This window comes from Chinchilla lanigera, unplaced genomic scaffold (genome assembly GCF_000276665.1).
Source record: "Chinchilla lanigera isolate Chin_1 unplaced genomic scaffold, ChiLan1.0 scaffold00013, whole genome shotgun sequence".
In the NCBI taxonomy this organism is placed as follows: Eukaryota; Metazoa; Chordata; class Mammalia; order Rodentia; family Chinchillidae; genus Chinchilla; species Chinchilla lanigera.
This window is the reverse complement of record NW_004955414.1, coordinates 22,001,351-22,013,262: the sequence shown is the minus strand read 5'-3', so window position 1 is coordinate 22,013,262 and position 11,912 is coordinate 22,001,351. Positions and strand designations below refer to the sequence as shown.

The 11,912-nt window shown below is 48.4% G+C and overlaps 1 protein-coding gene across 2 annotated transcripts; it reads right to left on the bottom strand.

Moving 5' to 3' along the window:
• Positions 1 to 1,987: 1,987 nt before the first annotated feature.
• Positions 1,988 to 11,912, bottom strand: Cckbr (cholecystokinin B receptor). Of its 2 annotated transcripts, XM_005380128.2 has the most exons (5): positions 11,707 to 11,912; positions 4,268 to 4,519; positions 3,869 to 4,118; positions 3,260 to 3,429; positions 1,988 to 3,085 (listed from the first exon to the last, which is right to left on the bottom strand). In XM_005380128.2, the coding sequence occupies exons 1-5, from the start codon at positions 11,855 to 11,857 to the stop codon at positions 2,547 to 2,549; spliced, it is 1,362 nt and encodes a 453-aa protein (XP_005380185.1). In that variant the 5' UTR covers positions 11,858 to 11,912; the 3' UTR covers positions 1,988 to 2,546. The 2 variants fall into 2 exon arrangements, with proteins under 2 accessions (XP_005380185.1, XP_005380187.1); XM_005380130.2 differs by lacking the exon at positions 4,268 to 4,519.

Genomic DNA, 11,912 nt, shown 5'->3' with positions numbered 1-11,912 from the left:
AGATGCCCATTTTTAGATTGGGTCTTTGAATTTGAGGGGGGGTCTGATTTTTTTTTCAATTCTTTATATGTTCTAGATATAAGTCCTTTGTCTGAGGGACAGTTAGCTAAAATGTTTTCCTGCTCTGTGGCTTGTCTTTTCACTCTATTGATTTATTTTCAAGTACAAGAGCTTTTTAATAGGATAAGATACCAGTTGTTGATTCTTTGAAGTGTTTCCTGTGCGGTTTGGGTTTTGTTCATGGAGACTGTGCTTACCCCTATGTTTTTAAGATTTCTACCTACTTTCTTTTCCAGTAGATTTAGTGTTTTTGCTTTAATATTTAAATCTTTAATCCATCTTTCTGACTTTAGTGCATGGTGATAGACATGGGTCTAGTTTTAGTCTTCGGCATGGAGAGAGCAAGTTTTTCCAGCACCATTTATTAAAGAGGCTATCTTTCTTCCAGTGAACATGTTTGGCCTCTTTCTTAAAGATAAGATGGCTGAGTGTGTTTGTAGTTATGTTGCCTCTTCCAATCTATTCCACTGGTCCTCTTGTCTATTTTTTTGCCATCTACTACTTCTTTATAAGGAATGGTTGGATGTGCTGGGGAGCCTTTGGGGAAACCTCTTTCTGCCCCACAGAAAAGTTGGCATGAGAGAAAAAGCCCCAATATTTTCCTTCAGTGTCTCAGAGCAGCTGGGATTCTATTTTTAACCATCCCTGTCTTCGGCTGACAGCTTGGAATGCCTTTTCCATCCTTTTCTTCCTTTCTCCTGCCTCTTGCATCCCCAAGCCCCATAGAACTGATGGATGAGAGGAACCTCAGAGCACCTGCTCTCCTTCCTCACTGTTCTTTACTCCATTTAGCTCCCAGGGTCTTTAGTGGGTGGGTTTTGGAAGCATGTTGGCTGTGAAGCTAATGAGGCTTAAATTTCAGTGCTTCTCACTTGCACCAGCCCTTTCAAAGTCCCTGGTTGGGCTCCTAAGGATTTTGTATCTGTTCATTTCATTTTCTTTTTCGTCAAAGAAGACACACATAACTTGGTCCTGTCCTCCCATGGGTGTGACTTTCTCCCCATCTCTAGCTCAGTGTCTATGTCAATACAGTTATTCCTATCTCTCTCTAATGTACTGTATGGCCTAGGGCAGCTTTCTTTCCTGTTCCAGGTCTTAGTTTTCCCTATCCATTACAGATAAAGTATCCTTTCCCCACGCTATGCCTCTGATTATCCAAGTACATACTTCTTAGGTCACCTATTCCTGTTTTTGTCTGTCACTGTGCCTGTGGAGAGGCGATATTGTTGTTCTCTGCCTCTCTCTGGGGCTAAATGAGCCTTATCTTCTAGTGGGAGGCTGGGCTCTCAAACTTCTGCTCAGGCCCTGCCCCCTCATCTCTATTCCATTGCCCCCAGTTCTCTTTATTTTTTAGATAAGTAAGGTGAGTTCATTTGGCAGAATGTTGGCCAGGTTCTGATACTGGAGGAGAACAAGTGTGTAATAAAAAAGTCCTACTCTGTCTGTAATTCAGTAAGCCTCCTTATTACTATGTTATCCTTCTTTTACTCTTTAAAATAATAAAAAAAAGTCCTACTCTTTAATTAACTTCTATATACTTGTCATCATCTGATCACTGGTGTTTCCAACACATATCAAAGAATCTGCATCTTATTTTCCAGTGCTTTCTTTCTTATCAAAAATTAGTAAGCATCTATTAATATAGTACCTTAACAATGGCACCATATGGGAGAATGTGTGCGGTGATCGTGATGTTCATAGATACCCCACCTCCCAGCCCTACTCCCAGCTCCTGTGCCACTGGAACACAGGCAGGCAGGCCCAGGATGCCAGTCACGAGAGAACACACCAGCCCCATCTAGCATCACACATGCGCTTTTTGGTAGAAGCAGTACACAGGAGTGGGCAGCTATGGGAGGGACCTGACAGGGAAGACTTACAAAATCCCACATATTTTCGCCTGCCCCAAGAAAGTCCTGAAAGGAAGTCAAGAAGGAGGCCAAGTCATTTATTGTTTCTCAAACAGGTTGGGGGAAAATGACGGGGCAGGGCTGCAGTCCTTAACTGGAAAGTGATGAAGAGACTTTTCAGTCCTAAAGAGCCTGTTGGTATCTTCAGTGCTGGTTGGGGAAGTGCCTTGTGAGGTCAAACCGAGGACAGCCTGGAACAACCCAAATCAGTCCTGTGCCAGGGTCTGTCGCCCCTGGAGAATCAGTGCGGTTAATGTATACGGGCATGAGGGACAGGTCAGCTGTCAGAGTCCCCAGGGTGTAGGGATGGTCTGCTGCTGGGGATGCTTTGTCTGCCTGTCAAGATCAGGGCTCTCTGTCTCTAGGGAGGCCATCAGGGAGCTCCCTTTCTGTGTAAGGCTCTGTTCTGGTTTCTTTTGTGTGAGCACTGCCACCCGTTTCCTGAGTGTTGGGTTAGTCCATGCTGTTGGGTGTCAGTCTCTTTGTCAACTGTGGTTTGTGTTTCTTGTGCGTTTGGGTGTATCTGTGCCTACAGGGATGCCTGTCCTGCCCCAGCACCCTGACCTCCCCCGCCCCTCAGCCAGGCCCCAGCGTGCTGATGGTGGTGTAGCTCAGCCTGGACAGGGAAGCAATGGACGGGGTAGGAGGGTCCTCCTCTGGGAGAGGCCTGGGACGAGCTCGAGGAGGCCTGGGGCAGCAGCGCGCGCAAGTGTCCAGGCAGGCCTGGCGAAAGCGGCGGTGCATGAAGCAGTAGACCAGCGGGTTGACGCAGGCGGAGGCGTAGCTCAGCAAGTGGATGAAGGAGATGGGCGCCCCCGAGAGGGCCCGGTGCGCACCCGGGCCGTCGAAGGCACGCCACGTGTTGGCGCTGTACACCGGCAACCAACACAGGAAGAAAAGCACAACGATCACCAGCAGCATCCGCACCACGCGCTTCTTAGCCAGAAGCTTGGCCTGGGTGGGCCGGGGGCCGGGTCCTGGTGCAGGAGTGGACGCCGTCAGGGCCGACAGCTCCAGGGCCGGCCGGGACCGCGGAAGCTGCACGTAGCAGCCGTCGCTGTCCTCGCCTGACAGGCCGGATTCAGGCCGGCAACGCCCATTCTGGTGGACAGGACCTGGGCGAAGAGAGGGTGGGCGTCAGACCGGAAGGAAGAGTTCTCCTAACATCAGCCGAACCCCCCAGGAATCCCCTTGAGTCCCCCCTTTCCAGCCTCCTCCACTGGCCTCCAGCCCCACCTTCTCTAGGCTCCGCCCCTTCGCCAAACCCCGCCCCTCTTTGGTTTGCTGACCTGGTGCAGAGCCGGACAGACCTCCCTGGCCTCGGACCCTGCTCTGGCTCTCACTGTCCGTGTCACCATCAAAGCGAAGCCCTAAGTAGAGCTCGCGGGAGATGAGGCCGTAGGCCACCGCCATAACCACTCCGGGGACGAAGAACAGGAGCAGGAGCAGCAGGACCGACCTGGGGAGGGAACAGTCACACCGGGTCTGTCCCAGAGGAGGAAGAGCGAGGGCTGGTGTTTCTAGGGCTGTGGCCGGGTAGCTGAGGCAGGAGTAAGATTTAGAAATGCCGCCCGGAAGGGCCCGAGAACTAGAGGCCGGCCCCAAACTGGAATTTCCGGCTGGTGGGTGCAGAACGGGCCTTGGGGTGGTAGCTCTCGGAGCAGCTGGAGGACTGCTCTGGGAAAAGTCACAGACGTCTCATGGAAACGGAGAAGGGGATTCCTTTTTTAAAAAAATTGTTTTTACTAGTCACATTTGCAGTACGTAATGATCACATTTATCATGGGGAGTTGGTCCGTGTACATAACACATCTTGATTCTTTTATACTCCGTTTCCCTTCGTTTTCCTCTCCCCTCCCTCCATCAGAAGAGAGAACTGAGGGTGCTGGGCATCTTACCAGGTCTGGCGGACCCGCGCGTTGGGCCAGCGATGCACGCACTGCAGCACACGGGGCCCCACCGGCTGCACAGCGGTGTACACAGGGTAGGGGACCATGAGCAATCCGGACAGCAGCCAGGTGGCTAAGATCACGCGGGCCGCGTGGGAGCGGGTCTGCCACACCCGCGCCTGCAGTGGTCGGCAGATGGCGCTGTACCGCTCCAGGGCGATGGCCACAAGGCTTAGCGTGGACACGCTCACAGACACCCCTAAGCAAGGGGAGAGGAAAGGTCACTTTGGAAACCTGCACCACACACTCACCAGGGTGATTTCCACGGCTTTCCATCAGGAAAGACCCCTACATCTACCAAGGCCTTTAGGAGGGGAGAGGGTCAAGGGGCTGGGGTATCTCACCCACCCATGAGGTAGGAAACCGCTTTGCAGATGACGGTGCCAAAGATGAATGTGCCCATGAGATTGGGCAGGAGTGTGAAGGGCATGCAAGCCACAGCCAGCAGGAGGTCACTGACTGCCAGGGAGAGCAGGAAGGCGTTGGTCACAGTTCTCAGGCGGCGGCTCAGTCCCAGGACCACAATGATGAGCACATTTCCTCCAACGCTCATCAGAAAGATCACTGCATAAAGGGTGACTCTAATGGCCAGCTCCAATTCTGGGCAGAAAAGGGAGAGGTGGCATTAGGGGCTCAGGGCCCCATTACATCAGACCTCTTTGACCCCATTTTTCCCCAGCCCTTGCTACTCAGCCAGATCCCTGTATCCCAAGAATTCTCCCTCCCACTCACCCAGGGCCTAGTCAGTGAGTGGTGAACTTACATCCTTTACCATTCAAACTTGCCCTTCAGGCTTAGTCACATTGGCCTGATTGTTCTCTTCTTCTGAAAGTTTGTCTCTTCTCAGCATTTGGCTTATGTTTGTGTCTTCCCAGTCACTTAATCCATTAGGACCCCAGGTTCTGTGCCCGCTGACTGCTAGGACACTTCTCCCCAAGATCACAGTCTCTGACTGCCAAATCCAAAGTCTCCTGTAGCCTGCTGTACTCGATTTCCCTGTATGACCCGACACTGTCGATCACCCCCATTTTGGACAACATGTCTGTATTCTCTAACACATAAGACAATCCTCCACCCAGTTCTTAGCTACTCTTCACGGTCTGTTACCCCTTGGCATCTCACAAGATCCTCCAGACTGCAGCCCCTCCTCCCAACCCCTCCCTGCACTGCACCCACTGAAGCTCCTGGATGACTCAGTTTCTTGAATGCATCATGAACACTCGTGACTCCCTTGGTGCTCCAGTTAGTTTTTGTGCCTGAAATACCCTTTTGCCAACCCCATACGTCCACCCTCATCCCAAACTTATTTCCATATCCGGTGAATTTCTATTATCCCTCATTTGCCAAGACTCAGAGGGACCACCACCTCTTCTGTAGGGCCTTCTGGGTGCTTCTTCTGTATTCACCTCCTCTCCCTCTGACATATGCATGCTCCTTACATTTCTACTAGAGCCATTTTTACTTTCTCCTTTTTGTTTTCATTATCCAAACATTTATTCTCACTCAATAAACATTTACAGAAGACTCCCTCTATGCCAGGCAGGGGACACAGGGGTAAATATGACAAACTCTCTGCTACCTGAGAGCTCATAGTGGAGAAGGAAACTCAGACACATAAACAGACAGCTGCCTTTCACTTGTGATAAGGAATGAGGTGGATGGAGGCACAGAGACCTGTGGGAGCTCACAGGAAGGACACTCAGTGTTGTCCAGTGACTCAGAGGGGCAGGGAGGCTGACCCTACTCATTGGTGTCATTGTCTAATGGGAAGCAGACTCATACTTGGGCCACTGCATTGCAGCCCTGCTGACCTCTACAAAATTGAACTTAATTGGGCTGAATCACTCATATCCATGGCCTCAGCATGAGGGGGACTGAAGTTTGAAGAGAAGATGGCAAGGGGCAGATCCAAGTTGTGGGTTGAGAAGGGTGCAAAGATGCAGCCCTGGCTTTTGCAGCCGCATACACTGACTGACTCTTGTCTTAGCCCCCAAAGTGAACTGTGTTCCCGTAAAAATAAGCAGCTTATTTAGAAGTTGTTGTGGGCATCAAATAAGTGTTATTTACAAGAACTCCCCAGCTGAACTAAGCAGTAGCTTTCCTTGCTCACAACTATACAGCTAGTATGGGAATGAATCCGAATAGAAGCCAAGTCTCTGGGTCCCTAAAATGCTTTGTCTACTGGGGCTCCCTCGATGCTCTGTCATTCATGATGCTGCCTGTTTCTTCTCCCAGTCAAATCTCAACCTCTTTCTCCCTCTCTCCTGCATTCTGTCATTCCATTTCTCACTCCATGATTATGTTTGCTATTTCTTTCTTTCCCACTGGATGAGTCTCTGCAGGACAGGGGCATGGATAGCCAGCATTTAGCACAATACCTAGCACACAGGAGGCAAGTCAAGGCACGGTTTTTAATGCATTTCATATGAATCTGTCTTTCAACACAGAAATGCACTGCTCTTCTCTTCATTCGTCTCTCACTTTTATTAAGTGCTTCTGTGCGCCCTTTCCTCTTTATTCTTGTTGCTTTGGGAGCGCACATTTCTCACTCATTCATCCCGCTGATGTCCCTGAACTTTGATAATTGTGGAAGACTGGAAGGATGAAGCTGGGATTTACTTGTATGAAGTCTCCTATCTGCTTGGGGACTCCTGAAAACTCAAGCCAAAGTCTTAGTAAAAATTGCCGTCAGTTGTACAGCACATTGTGGTACATAGCTATTACCTTATTCCCAGCCACTGCTAACTCTCCAGTCCTTACTGATGAACCATTAAGAGATGTGCAAAAGTCCTAACTACAAGCAATCTTTGCTAGGTGTGGTGGCGCGCACCTGTAATCCCATCACTCAAGAAGCTGAGGCAGGAGGAGCGTTGTGAATTTGAGGGTAGCCTGGGCTACACAGTGAGCTCAAGGCCAACCTAAACTACATGGTGAGACTTTCTTTCACTCCCCTGCCCTCCTAAAATGTAGTGTTAGAGTTAGGGATTTGGGGAGCACGCGAGAGAGGAATGAATAGGTAGAACACAAGGATTTCTTTTTTATTTGTTTTTAGGGTTGTGAAACTATTCTGAAAGTTACCAAAGTGGCAGATATTTGCCATGGAACATTTGTCCAAACCCATAGAATTGTACAACATAAAAGAATACGTTAGTGTAAACTACAGACCTTAGTTAATATGTACCCATACTACATCATCCATTGTAACAAATGCAAAATATTGGTGTAGGATGTTAGTAATAGGGTAAACTCTTTGATCTGTTTCTGTCTCTGTGTGTGTATGTATGTGTCGGGGTACACAGGAACTCTCTGTGTCCCAGTTTTTCTGTGAGTCCAAAACTGCTCTAAAATAGTCTGTTCATTAAAAAGTCACAAATATAAAATGAATAAAAATTAAGATGCCCGTGTGTGTGTACATCCACGTGTGTGGAACTCCGCCATGTGTGGTGGAGTATGAGTGATCACAGTGGCTCCACTGACCAGACACCTAAGTCAGGATGAAAGGATAGGTTGATACTGCTTGGGAAACAGGTACCAGTGCTTTGACAGTCTGATATCAGGTAATAGCTTTTTGGGGATGAGAGGACAGCAAAAATCAGACCTTGGGACTCAGAAGCCTGGCACTGTTCAATTCTTCTCCTGGAGTCTGGAAAATCTGCATTCATTCTATCTAGGTAATGGTAGAGAAGTATGGACTCAAAAATCCAGACAATGTGACATAAAACAAAACCTAGGCTTTTCTAAGAAATGACTCCTTAGAACACTGCTAAGACCTCCAGTCCTGCCTTCCATTGGTAAGTTGGATCTGGTCACCCATGAACATGGACATCAGTGTAATACTCCTGCCTCTATGGTAAGTATAGATGGCGTCTGACTGACTGAATGGGAAACAAGGGTCAAGTGGGTACTAATGAAGGGAGCAGAGGCACTATGCAAGGGTAGGTGATAGCAGCCTGAGCAATCGCTAATACCTCATTCTTTGAGACAGTGTGGACAGCTGCAAGCAACCCTTATTTTTCTGGGAGAAAGGTAACTTCTACAGATGGATAAGTAATATCAGATTGTGAGTTATATTTAAGTTTAGGTATATCTGAGTAACTATTACAACATTTGAATAAGAGAGAGTACTATCCAAGTCTCCAGATAACATCTCATTTTGTAGGTAGCTTCTTCAGGAAGTAAGTGTTATATTCAGAGGTCTGTGTATGAATCAGAGACTATCCAAGCAATGATAGTAATAGCTGAAAGAGCAGAAGCAATATTCAAATATGTGTGGGCAGTATTTAAGTGAATATGAATGTGAGGAGTCAGGTTAACATGTTAAATTAAGCTCAGTTTCAGATGTTAATCTGATTGAGTGAAATAACTTTGCATAAATAATGTTAAAGTCTTTGCTGATAATATCTGAATGTGTGAAAGTAATATCCATGATTTTGTGGGTAATATCTGAAGAAAGGTTAGGTATGCAAGCATGGGCAATAGCAATTGTGTGCAGATAAAATTAAAGTGAGTATCATTTGACGAATGGGCAGCATATTAAAGAGTGTGGTTAACATCTATCTGTGGGTAGCATTTGAGTCAACATGGGTGATATTCAAGTTTGCAGGTTTATGTAAGAATAAAGTTGTAGCATTCAAAGTTCTATTGGTAACACTGGAGCAAGGCTAGGTAATGTATACATCTACAGGGATAATATCTGAGCTCGTGTGGCTTTCAGGGTAACACCTGACTGCCTGGATAGCATCCAATGTGTATGAGCAGCAATATCCAGATAAGTGAGGCCTATTCTTGTACCTGTTATCAAAGCCATTTTGCATATTGCTTTTTCAGGAACCCCCGCTCTACTGACTATGCTCTTTCTTATCAGAGCATAGACAGGTCCATCTTCACCTGTCTTGGCCCTTTCCTATCAAAAACGTTATAATGATCCAGGCAAGGTGTCCTAACACTGCAGTTCCAGCTACTTGAGAGGCAGAAGTGGGAGGATTACTTGAGCCCAACAGTTAAGAGACCAGCTTGGGTAGCATAGTGAGACCACACCTCAAAGAAAAATTTTAAATCTTCTTCTCTCTACTGCTACTATTATTCCAACACACACACACACACACACACACACACACACACACACACACACAAACACACACAGAGGCACAGGTCCTCGTACCCTTCCTTAATCCCACAGCATTTTTGTCTACCTCTTTCTCTCTCTTTTTCTCCCCCAATCAATCTTCAATGTAGGGTAGTCAGACTTCAGTATCTATCTAAAAGTTCTTTTAAAGACTTCTGTATTATTGACTCAAAAGGGCACTATTCTGGCTGATTTGTTCTTTTCTGACTTGCATCAGTGAGACTTTGACATTACTTACCCTACCCTGCTTAAATTCTCATTTTCCTTGCCTTCTAGAAGGACCTAGCTCCTGTCTCTCTAATAGTTTTGTCTAAATCTCCTTCGTGAACTTTCTTTCCTCTCCATGGATTTTAAATATTAGTCTGCTGCAGGGTCCTGCAGGACCTCTTTTCTTCTCATTTTATACAATCTTGATATGATTTTATCTATTTTCCTAGCTTCTGTTACCTCCTTTAGGCAATAAATTTTCAAGTCTGTATTTCCAGCTTAGGCTTGTAAGACAAATTCTAGACATCTGGATTCATCAGCTTCCTGGGTACCCAGCATTTAAACTCAGATGCAAACCAAGGTAGCATGATGCTACTGTTTCCAAACCTATTTCTGCTCCTTTGACATGTGTGACATCACACAGCAGCATCCATTCAGTTGTCCAAGCCAGAAACCTGCTATCACCCATTGACCTTTTCTACCCTCTCCACTCTTAAGCGATTTCCAAGCTTTGCTGATTTCATTTGCAGAAGTGACTCTCAAATCCATCTACCTGTCTCCATCCTCACTGCCAGTAACAGTCAGGAGTTCTCTTTCACCCAGATCTGTGCACTCTAATAGCTTTTTCAAGCACCCCTCACCCAGTGTTCCACCTCATCCTCCAATCTACTCTCTACGTGACACAAGGAATCCTGGCAGTAGTACTGAATCTTTCACTGGTTCTCATTGTCACCAGATAAAGTAGCCGGGTCAGTGAGGCTCTCTGTGTGTGCTGTAACCTGGTTTCTAGCCTGTTCCCTTTTTACCAGTAATGGGATTTGTCCCAACCCCTCAGCAACTATGTCACATTGAATAGAAGTGCCATGGACTTAACTTTGGGCTTTTCACACATCCCATTACTGTGCTTTGGATACTTTTCGCTTCTTTTGCCCCTTCAGTAGGCTGGCTCTCCCTCACCTTTTGAATTTCAATTTACAACCCACCTTCTCAGGAAGCCAACCTCCATCTCAAGACTGGGCTGGGGATGCTGCTCTCCTGCTGCACTACCTTCCCCTTTCAAGACACTCCCACTTCGCGTTGCCATTCCCTGCTTGCTTGTCTGGTTTTCCCTCTAAATTTTGAACTCCATGAAGTAGGAACAGTCAGTTTTGTTCAACTCATATTCCTGCTGCCTAGCACAGTCCCTGGTTCAGTAAATATTTGCTGAATGAAAGAATCTAGGTGGCGGTATATAATAATGGGGCTGAGAACTTTTCCTTTTCTGAACTTAGAGTCATTTCTTTCTGCTCACCACTGCTTCTTCTCCTAGGAACCCACTCCTTCTTTTCTGCCTACTGAATTCTAACTCCAACACGAGGCTCCCAAGTTCCTCCTCTGTGAAGTTTTCAGACCTGTCTTTTTGGGTGCTAGTAGTTCAGACCCTCTTGTGGGGCTTCCACGCTGGTTGTGATTGTTTTCCATGGTCTTTTCTCCCCTCTGCACCTGACTGTGCATGGATGGGTGTACAGACGGGGTCAAGTTCAGCCCTGTGTGATCAGCACTTAGCCTGGGGACTGCCATGGCAGGTGTCCAGTAAACACGGATGGGAAGGGAGGAAGCAGAGCAGGGAGAAAATGTATTCTGAGATATTCATCAAGGCAGTGAGGATGTTAGTGCACGGGAGCAGTGAGTCATTTTGAGGAGCTGTCTGGAGAGGTGTGAATGAGGAGAGAAGCTAGTACCACGAAGGCATGGGGGGACGAAGGGGGCAGCCAGCTCGGGAACAGGAGCTCTAGCAGACCCAGGGAAAGGCAGGCTGAAGGTGGGGCTTGGAAGGGACTGGGAGAATTCTGAGAAAGAGAGGTGACGCGGAGGAAGCCTTGGGACACCTCCAGCTTGAGAGGTAGAGGGGCTGGAAGCTGAGTGAAATGGGGACAGGTAGCTCCAGGGATCGTCCCTCAGTGTCCAGCCTAATTCTGATTTGAGAGTCTTTTTGTGGGAAAGCAGGAGTTGGAGAAGAGACAGAGGAGATGACAACCCTGTGTCTTCCCGTTCAGGACTTCCAGAGCGCTCCCTCCTCGCCAGCCTGCTTCTTCCTCCCCTCTGTCCGCCCTTCCTCCCCTAAGCTCCTCTGGCTCGGTGACTTGGATAGAGGGGAACAGAAAAAGAGATCTGGAAGGGGTGTCAGGGGAGGTCCTTGCCTCACAACTGTGTGTGCTGGGTGGTGCTGCATTGTGGGGTGCCCAGAAGCTCTGGGTGTGTGTGGGGTGTGGGGTGTGAGGGTCTCTCACCGGGTGGTGTGAAAGTATTGTAGTTGTAGAGCTGCGGGGGCCGAATGCGGGGCGTGGGCCGACTACTATGACGGAGAGGCCGTGGGCGCTTTGGCAGGCAGTGCAGCGGTCATGCTGGAGGCTCTATTAAGGTTAGGGGCTGCAGTGAGAAGGAGGCTGTGGAGTTGGCTTAGGGAGGCACCCACCTCTTGTCCCGGCGCCACGGATGCGAGGGGTCTCGCAGCTGAGGTTCCCTGCACTGCTGCTGTTGAGGACGGGGCCAACCGGGCGGCACAGGGAAGCCCCCAGCCCGGGCCCGGGTCCCTGCAGGCTCCGGTTCAGCTTCAGCAGCTCCATGGCCCCACCGAGCCCGCCTTCCCTCTCGGCGCCTCCGGGCGGGCTCCCGGCGCCT